This window comes from Microtus pennsylvanicus, chromosome 10, assembly GCF_037038515.1.
Source record: "Microtus pennsylvanicus isolate mMicPen1 chromosome 10, mMicPen1.hap1, whole genome shotgun sequence".
Classification (NCBI taxonomy): Eukaryota; Metazoa; Chordata; class Mammalia; order Rodentia; family Cricetidae; genus Microtus; species Microtus pennsylvanicus.
The window spans coordinates 23,189,076-23,206,511 of record NC_134588.1 but is presented as its reverse complement, the minus strand read 5'-3'; the positions used below and the strand labels follow the sequence as shown (position 1 = coordinate 23,206,511).

At 35.9% G+C, this 17,436-nt stretch overlaps 1 protein-coding gene across 9 annotated transcripts in view; it reads right to left on the bottom strand.

Moving 5' to 3' along the window:
* Nucleotides 1–17,436, bottom strand: part of R3hdm1 (R3H domain containing 1) — a 97,833-nt gene that overhangs the window by 55,633 nt on the left and 24,764 nt on the right. For 3 of the 9 annotated variants that reach the window (XM_075987801.1, XM_075987799.1, XM_075987802.1), the window contains 10 exons: nucleotides 14,101–14,160; nucleotides 13,878–14,018; nucleotides 10,012–10,120; nucleotides 9,824–9,919; nucleotides 7,999–8,036; nucleotides 7,865–7,915; nucleotides 7,544–7,770; nucleotides 4,960–5,214; nucleotides 3,133–3,284; nucleotides 39–140 (listed from right to left, as the gene is read on the bottom strand). In XM_075987801.1, the coding sequence (XP_075843916.1) occupies nucleotides 39–140; nucleotides 3,133–3,284; nucleotides 4,960–5,214; nucleotides 7,544–7,770; nucleotides 7,865–7,915; nucleotides 7,999–8,036; nucleotides 9,824–9,919; nucleotides 10,012–10,120; nucleotides 13,878–14,018; nucleotides 14,101–14,160 (1,231 nt within the window). Of the gene's footprint in view, nucleotides 1–38; nucleotides 141–3,132; nucleotides 3,285–4,959; nucleotides 5,215–7,543; nucleotides 7,771–7,864; nucleotides 7,916–7,998; nucleotides 8,037–9,823; nucleotides 9,920–10,011; nucleotides 10,121–12,156; nucleotides 12,290–13,877; nucleotides 14,019–14,100; nucleotides 14,161–17,436 lie in introns of those variants that run through there. The other 6 variants (XM_075987805.1, XM_075987808.1, XM_075987806.1 and 3 more) reach the window with 3 other exon arrangements.

Below are 17,436 nucleotides of genomic sequence, written 5' to 3'. Positions count from 1 at the left end.
TACACACTGTAACAATGAGGTGAAAAGAGATACAGTACCACAGAGTACTGCTGGGTGGGTGAGACTGGCAGGAGCGGGGATGGGTAGGGGGCTGGAGAGCACTGAGCAGGCTGAGGAGAGGACTGCAGAGGACCAACAGGCTAGGAATAACAGGTGGACAAACAGTTAATGTCAGAAGAAAATGTTACAAGAATTGCATAGCATGGAAATGTGCACTTTGGGGCAACAACTTTAACACTTATAAAGTCATTGAAAAAATACAAGAGAATCAACAAGAAAAACAGTATCCAAAGAAGAACTCTACACAACAAGAACAAACCTAGGCTCAAGTTGATGTCATAATGAGAATAATGACTTTTATGTCATAAATGTAACTATGTGCAGATTAATAGAAACTGGTAATCAGCCATTTCAAATCTTATTATCAGAGTTATGACAATAAAAACAAAACTTACTATTATTTCTTGATTTTTTTATGAAGGGGCTGTCCTATGTTTATGCTGCTCTATACTACTACATTATAAACAAAAATCTTATAAATTTACATAGTATTTGTACCAACTCTTCTATTTGATAAAACATGTTTAAATTCTCAGAGACAATGTTCCTAAAATTTAAGTGTTTTGTGAGAAAACCTGCTCAGAATAATACCTCAGGGACTGGAGGGGTGTCTCAGTGGTTCAGAATACCTCAGGGATTGGAGGGCTGTCTCAGTGGTTCAGAACATGTCCCCAGGGCCCACGTGCTGGCTCATAATATGTTACTCTAGTTCTAGGGGATCTGATGCCCTCTTTTGACCTCCACAAGCAACACACACTCACACAGTACATATATATATATATATATATACACATATATACATGTATATATGTATATATATATACACATATATACATGTATATATGTATATATATATATGCAATTTAAACACACATACACATAAGATAAATAAATCTTAATAACCACATCAGGATGAAACATATCTACATACACACAAACACACATCTTTTATGAAGAAAAAAATAAAACCTTTCTTTGTTGCTAAATGCATTTTAATTAAAAGAATTCATGGTAGGACATGAGAAATTAGATATCAGAAATCTTTAACCAAATATTCTTCTGTTTCAGGAAAAAAAATGCTTTCCAAAGGTACAAGAAACTAGGTGATTATCTACTGTAATCTACTTTATAAATGAAAAAAAAATCACAGTAAGATAAAGTGACTTTTACTATGCCAGATAAGCAAGCAGAAGAACAACACAGGTAATTCTTATGTGGTTAAAAACTCATTTGGTTAAAATATGTATTTACAAATGAATCCTGCACTGGAAAAAAATTCCCAAAAAGAATAATCTTAAAATGCAAGTAACAGTAAAACTGTCCAGGGAATAAACAAAGAAAACCATTTGTAAAAACTAAGATTTACAGTGATCACAGACTTTTTTTTTTTTAAAAACCACAAATTAACAGAATAATCTAAAAGTACAACAGGTTTAGATCAGCTTAGAGGCAATAAAAGAAAAAAGAGGTGTAGAAGAACAGCAGGAGAGAAGTAAAAGCCGAGTGATCTGTAGAACTGCTAATGGACTATGAATCACTAGCGGAGGAAGCTAAAGCACACTAACGAGGTGTAATTGATCCTAAATCCTACCACTGGCTACTTGATGCACTAACTCAAATAAACAGTAAGACATGATCTTTCTTCAGTCAGTCAGTCTGACCAACTCAAGTGTCAGATGAACAAAAACTTAGATCTGCTGGGGAACAGAAGGAATCTGAGATGAGAAGCTATGGTTTAAGTGAATGTATCCAAGAGTGCTACATGGTAGAGCAAACTGGAAATTAGAAGAGTGGTTGGAAAGGAAAACCCTGACGCCACACTGACAACGCTGACAAGGAAAAGTCTTTGCATCTCCTTTTCCTACTTCAACTGTGGCTGCAAAATAACATCCATGTAGTGGCTGGTTTTATGCTGTATGTTCAGGAAATAGAAGGGGCTATATTTGGAATTCCCACATTTAGTGCGTTTGGTTATGTGAGATTGTACAAATCATTATCTCAGAATATGTGAAGGATAGAAACTGGGTATCATTTAGTTAATGATTTTTTGTTTCTTTGAGGATCTAACAGCAACACTTTCAAAAAATGTCCAAGTTAAATCAATCAGAATGTTGGATATTTACCTCAACACCTGAAATTTAGCTCTTTCATGAATCTGTTTCCAAACTACTCTCTATTCCTTCATCCAGGACGTCCTCATAACTACATGGGACAAAGCTATTTCTACACTTGATCATAACCTCAAGTCTGAGGATTGGTAGGCAAAATTATTCCTAAGAGATAACAATTTGAGACAATAATCTATAAAAAAAAAATCTTTGAAATCTCAAAAGCTGTACTAACCTTATTTCGATCAAATTAAGTAAAAGTGGCAGTCAGTCCTATAAAACTCCTGGTAAAACACATAGCAGTGTAAAGACAATAAAAGCAAATACAAGAGATGGTCCAAGAGGCAAAAGTATTTGCTGACAAGCCTGAAAACCTGAGTTCTGATAGAAGGAAAGAATCAACTGTTCTCTGTAAGCTCTTCTTTGATCAAGTAAATGCATGTTGTGGAACAAACATAAACACACACATGCCCAAACATGCACATGTGCACACACACACATACAGTGTATATTCATTTAATCATAAAAAAAAAAAGAATTGTCTCTCAGAATACCCACCCACCCCACTTCACCCTTGCAATAGAATACTCTGCATGGCTTGAGCAACCTAGTGCAGTTTCTTCTGCTGAATCTATTCAATCTTAATAGCGCACTTTACTCACTAGGCCAAAGAGCAATCTGTAGTTATTCTGCCTTGTCTACTTCTTGCTGTAAAACAGGGATAAATTACTTACTAGTTAAGCTCATGAGATAAAATGACTCATGATAATTTTTCTAATATATTATCAGTATTTATTAGTTGAAAGTGTTTACTTTTACCATTTTCTTCCTGTGCCTACTGAATGTGACGTCATGGGGCATAATATTAAAGCTGTAAGAGATACTTACATGGCTATCTCAGTCATTAGCCCTACATGTGCAAAGGCAGGTGAACTTAGCATTACATAATCATGGATTTGTGCACCTGTGAGAAAATGTGACTGGCTGCTGGCTGTTGAGGTGGTGGGGGTGGCAGAGGTGGCTGTGGAGGACCAGGCACTTGGGTTCGAACTGGCTGTTGAGTCATAGGAGGATTGTACACAACTGGACTTCCATCTGGATTTATGAAAGGCTGACCTGAAAAGGTGAAAAAAGAGAAAAAAGCCAATATACAGCAGGGTTTGAAAATAAAACTGTCACTGCTGATTTATAAAACACATCCATAAATTCCTTATGCACAAACCACAACTCCCAGGTCCTTAAGCCAAAAGTTTTTCTTAGCTTGGCAAGTATCTTGATTTGAAATGAAGTTATTAACAATCTTTATTTTTTTTTCCTTAGTATAAATATTCAAATGTTACTAGTTGTAGGGGGGACAGGGTGTTGTTTCAGACCCCATTGAACTCAGTGGATAATCAAAATAGGTTCTGAAGGACTGGAGAGATGGCTTAGCAGTTAAAGAGCATTGACTGCCCTTCCTGAGGACCCAAGTTTGGTTCCCATCAGCCACATGGCAACTCACAACCATCTATAACTCTAGTTCCAGGGGATCTAATGCCCTCTTCTGGTTTCTGCAGACATGGCACTCATATGGTGCATAAACATATACTCCAACAAAACATAAAAATAAAAACAATCTTGAAAGAAATATTTTCTAAAAAGTTTGAGTTTCGGATATCATTCTACTCCAGGCATTCAGTTACTATAAACAGAGGAGAAGGGTCAGCGACATCCAAAAGACCCAGCACTCCCACCCTTGGCTAGCCTTACCATGCACTCGCACCCTTGGCCAGCCTTACCATGGTCATTAGGATTTGTATGCATTTCAGCTCAAAAGAAACACCCGATTCTAAGATACCAGGAAACCATTCAGAAATTTTCAAGGGGACGGGAAATAATCAAGGTTGTCGTCTACACTGAATATATTCAACTTAAAAAAAATAGGTTGAAAATGTAGATAACTGACAGCTTAAAACTTGTAATTATGAAATCAGCTTAATAGCAATAGATTGTGCATAGCACAACATTATATAACAACCTTATCTTTATATACATACTTCAATTTCCCTGCTGTAAATGGGGTTTTTCGCTACCTAAAGGGGCATTAAAAAGGCCATTAATGAAGAATTTAAAGTATGAATATGTGGTTGATAGGAACTGAACCTGGGTCCTCAGAAAGAGAAGCCAGAGCTTTTAAATGACTGAGTCACCTCTCCGGCCCTCAGAAAATATTTTGATTATAATGAGCTCAGTAGGGTCTGGAGCAATACCCTATCAAACTGGATATGGTCTAAAGTAAAAGTCCAATAAAATTAATTATTATTAGTTTATGTCAAGGACTAAAAACATATATTGTCAATATTAAATTATAACTACCTTTTTAAAAAACAAATGTCTCTATTTCTTACGTAGAAAGCAATTACCATATTTTCAAGAACATTATATATTTTTTATTTACTTATGTCTTCATAAAGAACATATTATTGGCTACAGAATAAAAATGCTATATCACATAAAGCTCTCTCAAAGGTAACTGACTCATTTCAATGGCATGAATTGTTTAATTATAGTCAGGCTATTTATCTAGTTTATACATAGATGTCAAATAGGAAGAATTATTTCAATATGATTAAAACTTTTAACATTTTACAGCCTAAACATCTTTATTAAAGTGGTCAAGACAATGGCACTTATTTATCAAAATTAAAAAGCTAACATATGTACTTTTAAATAACTCATTTTAAAAGGTACTCTAATTTACAGATATTTCCTGCTACGTCAACTGAAATAAACTCTCCCTCTGGATACCCACCTGTCTGTGGGTTGATCAGAATACTGCCAGGTGGTATGCCAGTTGCTTCCAAGGGAAGCAAAAGGAAGCTAGTGCTAGGAGATGCACCTTGACCACTGAGGCCACCATCAAAGGAAAGAGAACTGTGAGTGCTGGCTGCTGGGTAGATGACAGGTGCGCCATGAGAAGGTTGGCTAAGAGCTGAACCTGGGAGAGGCTGCTGGGTGTGAGAAAGAGAGCCTGTAGAGGACCCTACGCTACCTGAAGACTCAGATCCTAGAGGGAGAATAATGAAAAACATGGAATTAAAAAAAAAAAACAAAAACAACTTTTAATAGGAAAGTACAGGTTTAAAACCCAATAGTACAATTCATATTCTACAACATGCACTTACAACATAACAGCAATAGCTATTACGATTTACTGACTAGTGGTTCCTTTTGCTTATCCTCCTAAATGTTTAGTGCAACAAGTAGCATAACAGAAATTGTCAGAAAAGTCATAGCCGAATCATGCAATTTACCAAGTTTACAGTAACACAAGTCACAGACAGCCAACAAAGTGTACTACTGACACTTTCAAAAGGACACGTTTTAACACTTAAGAATATACAGATTACAATTTCCCCAGGAAAAGGAATTTAGCACAGTCAAATGTCCCAAACCTCACGTATCTATATCTATAAGAACACAGAAAGATTAAGAATGGTATGGGAAACAATATAAATAATAAATTATCTGCTGAAAGAAGCAACGCTGTTTTACTATACAATTTCATCTTGAAAATCAGCATCCTCCTATAATAAAAACTCAACTACCTTTCTCTTTTAATTAGTGACATAAACAGTATGAAAAGCATCCCAAGTATTTATGTTAGGACCACCTTAAAATTTATTTCTTACTTTATTTAAAACTTTAATTTTAGCTACTTTCAAGCCTACAGTCTATTTCACAGGGACAGGGTTGAAACTGTTACTCACATTTAAAGCACAATGACTGAGGTGGACAATGAGACAACGAAATATACAGATTCAGACAGTACTTGTAGTTTAGTTAGGTTGTTACTACGGGAGCTGACTCTGGGATGAAGGTTCTAATGAATGTAATGAATAATTATGATACACTATACAGACTGCCTTCTGAAGAACAAGTCATATAAAAATGACATGTGAACTTTACCACTTTGCTTTCTTTCTTTTTCTCTTTTTACGAGACAGGGTTTCTCTTATGTAGCACTGGTTGTCCTGGAATTCAGAGATCAACCTGCCTCTGCCTCCAGAGTGCTGGGATTGAAGGTGTGCACTACTGGGTGTGTGTGTGTGTGTGTGTGTGTGTGTGTGTGTGTGTGTGTGTGTGTGAGGGGATGACACACTATCACTTTTACCTATTAAAGGATTAAAACATACATTGTCTCTTAAAATAAGATAGCACAAGTTATTTTTAGTTTTTCCTTATTTGTGTGTGTGTGTGTGCACACATGTGTGTAACATGTGGAGCTCAGAAAACAACTTTCGAGAATTAGTTCTACTAGGGTATCTAAACTCAGGCCATCAGATTTGTACAGTATACTGACTGACTGGGCAACCTCAGTGGTCCCAAGTTATTAAAATGTTTTAAATTAGGCCAGGCATGGGGGTATACATCTTTAATCCCAGCACCCAGAAGGCAGAAGCTTGAATTTTGCACTCTCTAAATGACTTTCTCACAATAGAGATTTATTTTCCTTCAGTTATGACCAAATTGCAGTATACACAGATAAGTATACAAATTTCAAAAACATTCAAAAAATTTATTGTCTTTAGCAATGTTATCATATCCACTAGGAAGTTTTCAATAGATTTATATTTTAAGGCTAGAACTGTAATTCACATATATTAGCAATTTAAAGCATATATTATATTAAAAATTTTTGCTGCCTTAATATACCTTCCAAAAGTAGTTGCCCAAACTAACTGTATGTTTAACCTAATCTAAACAGGTTAGGGAGAAATGGCCATTTCTCTCTTCCATCTTTATTTTGAGATAAAATAAATAAATAAAGATATACAAAAGTCCTAAGACACAATAAATTCTGTACAAGATAAAAGTACAAAGCAGTCAAAAGAATCAACAGATTATTTAAATTTCTATTTATAATAGTTGTAGATACATTATTTTCCTTTGGTTTTAAAGTTCCTCAAAAATTTCTCAGCAATCTTATTCATTTGTTATAGGGTAAGTCATGAAGAGTGCAATCAACATTTGGCAGTATGAGAAACACCTAATGTCAAACAATCCTGGGTGAGAAGCCATGTCCCCTCCTCTACACAAGAAATAAATCCCTTAACTATGAGATTAAGTTTATATAGCAACAGCCAAGGTGCTTTACTTCAGTTTGTAATTTTTATCTCCAGGAACAAATGAATCTTAAAGTCGCTGTGGCCATCACTCCTTCTGTGCTTTGTAGGTAACTAAGCTAAAGGTAACATTTCATTGTGGGATAATCAGCATCATGTGATGAGAAGCTAAGACTTTAGGCAAAGTAACATTTTGACTCTACAGTTCTCGGTAGATACTTATACCCAAAGTAACATTTTGACTGTACAGTTCTAGGTAGATACTTATACCTGTTTTTGAAAGCCTGCCTATGCTTCTGCTGCTTCCAGAACTATCACCTCTTGTCAGGACCGAGATTCCACTAAAGCTGCTGGCTTTGGTTACAGCAGGTTTCAGGTTCCGGAAGGAGCTGTCTGAATCTGTGCTGCTCCAGGGTCGTGGCTCTGAGTATTTCAACTCATTTTCAGTGCTGCTCTGATGGCTATTGGTTGATCTTCCTGAAGCATCTTTATTAACTCTGTAATTTAGAAATAAAACATTGAAAAGCTAATAGGGGGAAAAAGAAAAAATATGCAATTTTTTTTAGCACTGACTGGAAAACATTCCAATACCTAAATATCTGGCGCCTCTGCTGGGTACCACTAGTGTCCTCATCTTGGATTCTGTTGGCATTTTAATAAGACACGCAAATTGTTATTAGCTTCCATTAGATAACAACCAGAAGAGATATTAAAGATTTCCTTACCTTTTGTCAATAATATAGTTTTCTTGGGAACACAGGGACTGGAAAGAAAGAAAGGCATAAAGTTTGTCAAATACATGGTCTTTTGTATATTAATGGTAACAACAAAAATCATATACAGTAACTTAAGAGTATACCCAAGGGCTGGAGAGATGGCTTAGCAGCTAAAGGCTAGGCTTACAACTAAAAATATAAGAGTATACCTCCAAAAAGATCCAATAAATGATAATGGAATTTATCATGACTTGGAGATATGATGATTATTTTTAATAGATACCTATCTTAGAAGTCATTTATTGTCAAAATGGATTTGAAATTTAAATAAAAGTCTTCTTAAATGGGGGTGAATTCAAGTTTCACTTATATATTTAAAGTCTACAGATTCTCTCTTATTCACAAATTATTTGATTAGCAGTAATCAAAAGCTAATAGAGGGCCTAGGAAAATGGTTCTAAAAGTAAAGACACCTGATGCCAAGCCAGAAGGCCTCAGTTCAAGCCACATGGTAAAAGAACTTATGACCTTAGTTATGACTTAGCTGTCTTCTGACCTTCTTTCTCATGCACGTGTATACACATACAAATAATAAATGTAAAAAGCAAAGGCTAATTAATTCACTGTAACACAGTGGCCGTTTCTCTTTGTGGAAGTAGTTAACACACAGCAAATATGGATAAAGCAGAGAATAAGCAGACAGGTCTCAAGCACCTCTAGCCAAATTTCTCCAGTGCTGTCACTCTGAGTCACTTCTGTTTGCATTATTGCGACAGTCTTCTAAACTTGCCCTACTCATTCACTTTATAGATCAGCCAAAGCAAGCTCTCTAAAATGTAATTCTTCCATCTTTCATGGCTCCTTGGTACAAGGATCAGGAACATGGCCAACCACCTGTTTCAATGAATAAAGATTTAATGGAACACAACCATGACTGTGTATTATGGTGGCTGTCATATCAGAGTCAGTTTTGCCAGATATACATGTGTGGCTCAAGATGCCTAAAATATCGATCACATGGCCTTTTATAGAAAAACAAAACAAAACCCACACCTGAAGTTCAGCTGCCATATTAAAGGTTTAGGGCCGAGTTCCTGATATTCTCCAGTCTAAAACTTCCTTATTTATGCTGCCTGCCAGGCTATGTTCTGGCTACTCTAAATCATTCGATTCTTCCTGTGAGCCTCTGCAAATACTGATTTCCTACTTGAACTTTGGGCTCTCAGAAGCTTACTTTCCTATCTCCTCCCCAGTTCAACTTTGTAGTACTTCTCTGTCTACTGTGACTGTATTACACTTTCACGTGTCTCCGTGATTCATACACCGTATTACCTGTCAACCTGTCAACAGCAGTATGCCATCGAACTTATAAAATACTGAAAATCATTAATCTAATATAGATGTTGAGTTCAGCAGATTTGGATTAAAATTCCTACTTAGCCATTTTCTAAGTATTTTTATTCTGGCTACTTTGCATAGCTTTCTGTTGCCTTGGTTTCCTTATTTAATTATTTATTAAGATTAAAGACACTGCAAACAATGTAAGATTTATAGTTACTGATGTTGTAAAAACCTCATTTGTTATAAGCTTTAAAAAAGTTATAAAAATAGCCAACTCATTCCCATCCTCTATTGAGTCCTGTAGTCCACCTGTTTTCAATATTGGCAAAACTTTATAGTATTGTTCCACTGTACTATATCAAATTAAGAGGAATAATATGCTTACTTCAAAAACACGACCTGATATGATATGGTTAAAAATAATGTGATCAATAGCTTGGGGGGGGGGCTATAATGTTGTTAGATAAAGTCCTAAGGGTAAGTTTGCACATACATCTTGGGAAAATATTCGATCTCTAGCTCTCTGGTATTCTTCTTCTCTTTCTTCTATAGATTTGCTTCTTCTGTCATCTCTTAAACGTATTCTCATCTAAAGAGGCAAAAATGATTATTAGGAAAATAAACTGTTGATATAATTAAAGCTCGCACTTAAAAAGAATGTAGCATTTTTCTCAAGATTACCTGGCTATCATCTTTGTCAAAGCTAGAGTTATCTCTCTTAAGGATGTATCGTTTCTGAAAGTCTTCACCCCTATCATCCTTAATGTGTTCATTAAATTTCTGATCAGGTCTGAAAAAAAGAAACAAGACAAAGGAACAAAAAATTTAATGCACTGTATTTACAAAAAAGTAAAGCAATATATGCAAGTTAATAAAAAAGTAATATTGTTATTTATCAGTGCTGCTTAAGACACACCACTATTACCTCAGTTCATCATAGTAAGACTCCTCTGAGTAAACGCCACTCTACGGGAGAGTGTAGAGGCTTTTCAAAAACAGCAGAGGTTCTGGGGTCATACAGTTTGGGTTCAAGTCTAGCTTTTGAACATAGTACTGGCTTTAAGATATGCATAATTATTAAATATTTTATTCCCATTTTCTCAAATGTAAGACGAGAATTATATAATGCATTTATCTACTTTACAGGGTTGTTCTAAGTTGAAATGAACAGTAAAGAAAGAGCACCCAGAAGAACTTGTCATTATAATAAACCCTGAGAAAACTGGGCTTCAAGAGGGTAAAGCACCTGTGGAAGTCAGGTAAGCACATGACAATGCCACAGGTGGAGCACATGGGACCACACTCCCAGGCTGAGATCCTGACTATGTTGTCTATGCACAGACAAAAAAAAAAGCTAAGTACTGTATCACACGCATTATACTCCTACAGTCTTCATGCCATAGAATGAAAGCAATCAAGGATCTTGTACTGAATTAACTAAAAACCTAAGAAACTACTTGAAAATGTTTTCAAGTTGCCCAAAATTCTAAATTACATCAGAGCATAACTTTGTTTTGCACTAACTTAAACAGGTTAGAAAAGGTAAGCTCTTATGTAGAGATTAACACTGGAAACCAAAGCAATGACTGTGGAGTTTAGTACGACTTCTGTAACATAATAGTTTTTCCAGATTAGGAATGTTAGAAGCTTCAATAAACCTGGAAGACAGATAAATAATCATGGGCCTTAGACATTCAACTTATGTTAAAATTGACCTCTGACAATATATTCTGAGCTCCAACAAGTTAATTCAACTAATATTGTACAACTTATTACCATTTTACATTGTAATTACTGTTTTGAAATATAACACTAAACATTTTAATATATTTAAAGAAAATCTAATAAATTCCCTATACAGTTACATAAACAATACAATATATATTTTCTATATAGTTCAAATACATATCTACATGTATATATATAATATAAGCAATACGAGAACACCATGAATAAAATTTCATTTCTTTGAGACGGTGTCTCACTGTGTAGCTCTGGTTAGCCCAGAACTTGCTTTGTAGACCAGGCTGACCTTAACTCCCAGAGTCTACCTGTCTCTGCTTCCTAAGTGCTGGGATTAAAGGTGTGCATCACCATGCCTAGCAATCAGTAAATTTTAATCATAAACTCAAGCAATGACGTTTCAGCAAACCAAGACCAGACATTTCATTATAAATAGAATCCAAAACACATGCATAAACATTTGTTTCAGTTTAGCGACTAATTTTTGTTTTTCTGATAGGGTCTCACTGGTCTGGAACTTGCTATGTAAACCAGGCTGACCAGAAAGGCAGAGATTCCCCTGCCTCTACTCAGTAAGACCTACGATTAAAGTCATGTGCCACCACACTCAGATCAATTCACCAATTTTTAATAAAACACTGTAGTTGACTCCTCTACATTACACAAAGGGAGAATTAAAGATGAAAATTATCTAGACAAGATGAAAAAATTGTATTGTAAAATGACGAATGAAACAGAGCAGTTAAAAAAAAAATCCATATCAAAGTAAAAAAGGTGAGAGTACAACGCTTCATGACCAAATGATGAGAGTCCGTTTCCTTCCGAGTTTTAAAAGTCATGTATTTAGTACTGACCATGATGGTACGCCGTTTGTCACAGAACTGATGTGTTTACTATTATTACCTATAGCTGTAGCTGTGTAAAGTCACATGTTCTTACTTGAGGCATCTGTATTTGAATGAGAGACTCTTATTCTAAAGTGAGCTCTACAGTTTAACCAAGGCCCTGGCAACTTTTCTAAGAACAGCTGGATTCCCACACAAAATATGGCAGGCATTTCAGCTAACCTTAAGACTGTCTTACCTCTTTCTTTTAAAGATGCCTGAATTTACTGCCCTGCAATCGGCAACTTCCCGCTCCATTGAGACACCCCAGTGGACACCCGGTTGTTGACATCCACAACACCACTGGTTCAAGGCTGGAGCGGGTAATCTCCCTATGAGGAAAAGGTAAGTTTGTTTTTATTCAATGTGGAGCAGATCTCTAAGGTTTTCTGATTTACAACCTTCTTCAGATCCCAGTAAGAATACAGTGTAACTTCAATGATCTGAAACAGTTATAATTACATTAACCCATACTTTGTAAATATCTCTGCTTAACTAAATTTTTGATTACTTTTTTACAAATAGAACCCTAAAAACTTTTCTGACATCATTTATAGAATTCAAATAACTGAAGTTACACTGTATTGAAAACCTTAGAGAGTTGTCAGTCAAAATGTTAGTCAAAATGCCTGCTAATGTTCATGTGTTTGGGCATCCAGCAGCTCTAAGTAAGGTTGAAGGGTACTGGTTAAAGAGAGTAATTTCTAGCACTTTCAATTCACCTACATCTTACTAAATACTATCCTGTTTTAGTCATTATATAATTAACTGGAAAAAGATTAACTGATAAAAGCTGTTTCAATAAGATTAATGAATAGACATGATGAAACTAAATCAGATTTGTATTTTCTAATAATCCCCAGAAATTAATAAGGACTTTCTGCCCAAGGCAATTTATTATTTTTTGTTGTAGGAATAGTCATTTAAAATATGAAATACACCTATCTAGTTGATAAAGACTATCTGAAATTGAGGAGCCCTAATTTTGCTTCATCAAGCAATATGGCACCTATACTGGCAAAGACTATGGTAATTGAAGGGACTAGATGAATTAAATATAACCATGTAAAAATGAATGGTACAGATAAGACTCTGGGAGTTATTTGACCTGAGGAAAAGCAGAAAAAATAATGAAGTGAAGAACATTATTCATGGCACTTGAAATTGATTGCTACTTAGGTCTTAAGTCTCTTTCTACCATTATTGAAAATGATAAAGAGAATACTATTGCACCATGTATGCTGGCACAGACCTATAATCCCAGTGCTACAGAGAATGAGACTAGAGGACTTTTTTATAATTCAAGGGATTGAGTGCAGATCCTTGAGCATAGTCATGTGTTGTACCTTTGAGCTGTAAGCCCAGCCTTTTAAAGGGCTTTCAAAAAGCAATTACTTTTAAAGCAAAGGGTTCCTTTTAACCATTTAAAAACTTTCCTCAGTAAATTAGATATGGCCCAAGAAACAACATAGCAGTATGGAAGACTGGAGTTTCAGTTTCTTCATATTTGACACAGAAAAAGGAAAAAAACCAAAACAAACCAACAAAATGAAACAAGATTTTGGAAATAACAAAGTGGTAGACGATGTGAGGATGGCAAAATCTGAAACGCTTTTTCTTTTTTTAAATTATTTAAACAAATCGCCTAATGGTGGCCATGGACACCTAAATTAACTTTAAAAATTCATTAAGAGAGTAGCTGTCAAACAAGGTTGATAATATGTTCTCCAAGGTGTTTGTTGTAGCTGTACCTAAGCAAGGCTCATCTTCCTCATCTGAATCCAGGTTTGCATTTTGTTCACAGCGAGATAAATGTACTTTTTGGCTTCATCACACAAAGTTATTATGGAATTTACCACAAATGGAAGGTGCTGTAGGAAGGCAAGTATTAGTTCACAGACAGTATAACTGAACACTTACATTCTTGTGTTGCTAGTTTTGTTCACTATGACAGACTTTCCACTCTGATCAACATTGTGGTCTAATCCAAAGTAGGCAGCCACTCTGTGTAACAGCATCCTGTGGTAAGATGTCATTGGGGGAAACTTCTTACGTGGGGACCTGAAGGAAGAGAATAGCTAATTTAATAACTCAAGGAGAACTACAATGACAATTCCTTTTCTTGTTAAATGTCAGAACTTACTCATTATTACCAATGAAATCTAAAATTTCTTGTTCCAATTTCAGCAGCATCATTCTGTCCCTGAAAGAAAGGATGGAGACCCTTACATGTAAACTTAGCACGGAAGTAATCATAAATGTCAACAGGTTATGAAATTTACTAATTCCCCCCTAAAAAGAACACGCTCAGAGATAGTACAAGCTTGATGCTAGTGTATTTATAAGCTCCCTAAAAAAGAAGAGTTAAGAGAATGAAAAAAATTTTTTGGTGTAACTTTTTAAGGTAGTTTCTCTCTCTCTCTCTCTCTCTCTCTCTCTCTCTCTCTCTCTCTCTCTCTCTCTCTCTCTCTCTCACACACACACACACACACACACACACACAAAAAAAAAAAAAAATATAGACAGGACGGGGTACACTCTAAGAGCCCAACTATGTTATCTTTAGCTCCTCAGAAACAATGCTCTAAAGAACATGGGATTCTGTTCATAGTAACAAACACACTTATGGCAAGTCAATGCTCTTACTTCTCATTCTGTAAGCTGCTACTATGTGTATCTAAGATCTTGAGAAAATTCCTCACAAAATGAAGCAAATACATCCACCATCTAAAATGAATCAGTCTCAAGTGAGTTTCTGCATGTGCCCCTTTAGATGACTAGGGTCCTACGCAGGGCATTTAGGCTCTAAAAGTCAATGGAGTCATTCCTCTTGGTTCTTTTGTTTTGTTTTGAGACAGGGTTTCTCTGTTTAACAGCCCTGGATGTCCTGGAACTCACTCAATAGACCAAGCAGGCAGATTTTAAATTTACAGAGATCCGCCTGCCTCTGCCTACTTGGATTAAAGGCATGTGCCACCACTGCCCGTCTCCTCTTGGTTCATATACATTGAAAATATGGCTCTACGGCTTTCCTCTACTCACTGCAGATTTCATGATAATGTGGGAAACAAAACAAAAAACCTCAGAGAAACTTAAAGTTAGAAATAGCTTTACAGATTGTTTTCTAAAGATTTTAAGTTCACGAATAGTATGGCCCAAAAAGTTCTCTAAAATAAACACTACAGAGAAGAAACTCCTAAAATTTAACACAAGAGCTGGAGTTGATTCTTGAGTCACCTAAAAGTCTGTGCATAAATACTGTGTTTGACACTCCCCATGCACTGCAAAACAAGCCCCACAAACAGAATACCTTTTAGTTTATTCATTTATTCAACAAAAAGTTACTGTATATATTTACAATATGTACAAAAAGAGAAAATTATGCTTCAACAATTTCAAACCCAAATCCAAAAACAAGAGTACATTTTAATGCAAATTCTAGTAACATTCAATTTTGCCCCCTCTGACCTGATTCTTTTTTGCTATTTGTCATCTTAATAAATGGTACCACCTTCTATTTACTGTGATATGACAGAACAAGAATTTTATGTTAATTACATCCTTTGTGTCTGTGTATGACAGGGAAGCATGAGAGTATGTGTATTTGTTCATGTGGGCATGCACATACATATAAACATGCAGAGTGAGTTTAAGCTGGGTTGTCTTTCTTGATGACTTTCTGTATTATTTCCGTTTTTAAAGACAGGGTCTTTCACTGAACCTGAAACTCAGACTTGTTAGACTGGCTGGCTACTGAGCCCCTAAAATTATCCTGTATCCATCTCTCAGCACTGAGACTATAGGCATGCCCAGCTTTTATTTTTAAAAGATTTTATTCCAGACATGGTGGTACACGCCTTTAACCCAGCACCCAGGAGGTAGAGGCAGGTGGATTTCTGTGAGTTCAAGACCAGCCTGGTCTACAGAGCGAGATCAAAGATAGACAAGGTTACATGGTGCTGTTACTGCAGCGCCTAAGCTTAGCTTTTCATATGAATGCTGGGATCTAAATGTCGATCATCATATCTGTGTGACAAATACTTTTCCTACTGAGCAATCAATCTCTCCAGTCCCATTTTTTTTCCTACAGATTTCTTTCATTCTTTTTAAAAGACAAGATCTTAATGACTTGTCCAGGCTGGCCTTGAACTCAAGATGAGATCCAGAAAATTACTGAATTTGTGATTTTCCTGCCTCTCAGCCCTCTGAGTAGGTGCTACTGCAGAATCATTAGGCCCCAATTTTTTCTTGTGGTTTTGTTTTTAAACATAGTCTTGTTATGTAATCCTGTCTTCCTTCAAATTTAAGTCTCTTACCTTGGCCTCCTGAATTCTCAGACTAAAGGTACACATCATCACATCCCACACAATCCTCAAGGTAATTCTCCTATTGAGTTAACTATTGCTGCAAATTTTATCTACCTTCTTTGGTTTTACTGCAATGCTCCTGTGTCCCAGCAATCAGGATTTCAACATTTTTCTTGTGATGGTCTAACCTGTTCTATGTGGAACATGCATAATAGTCTTGTAAAAGTACTTATGTAATCACAGCATTCCTTTGGTTGAATCTGTGAGAGGTTTCCCATTGCTCTTAGAAGTCAAATTCTGGGGGCTGGAGAGATGGCTCAGTGGTTAAGAGCACTGGCTGCTCTTCCAGAGGTCCCGAGTTCAATTCCCAGCACCCACATGGTGGCTCACAACCATCTGTACTGAGATCTGGCGCCCTCTCCTGGCATGTGGGCACACATGGAGACAGAACGTTGTATACATAATAAATAAACAAACTCTTTAAAAAAAAAAAAAAAGAAGTCAAATTCTGTAATGTTCCTACAAGCTAAGCTTCATTTTTAGAACTCACAAAAGTCTCATCATCGGGACTACCTCTGTTCTAGTTCCCTATGGAACTTTTGGACTACCTTGTTCCTTAAGCTGTTTGCCCAGAACAGCCTTTTATATTCTCTTAAAATTCGTTCGTATTTTAAAAGCATATATCATAGTTATCATTATATAAATATATGGATTATATATAATATAAAGGTTCTAAACAAGTTACGTTTTGCATGGGATAAATAAAACTATTTCATAAAGTCCTTACATAATCTTCTTCCATTAAATTTTGGAAAAGATAAAGAACTTTTTCTTCCATAGAATCTGCCCCATGAAACAGATTTATCCTCTTAAAGGTTAGGTCTTATTTTTCTTTAAATTTCTTTGTACTTTTAGACTTATTTACTTTATTTGATGCAAGTGTTTTGCCTGTATGTATCTGTGCAGGTGTGCCTGGAACCTGTGGAGGACAGGCGTCATCAAATCCTGTGGAACTGGAGTTAGGGAAGGCTTGTTTTTAAGCAATGAGGCATCATTCCAGACCCTAGATCTTTTCCATACGAACTTTTGGGGTCAAATTGAGACGATATAATTTTCACCAATTTTTCCAGTTTTATAAACTCTTATTGAATAAGAAACTATGAAGCAGCACT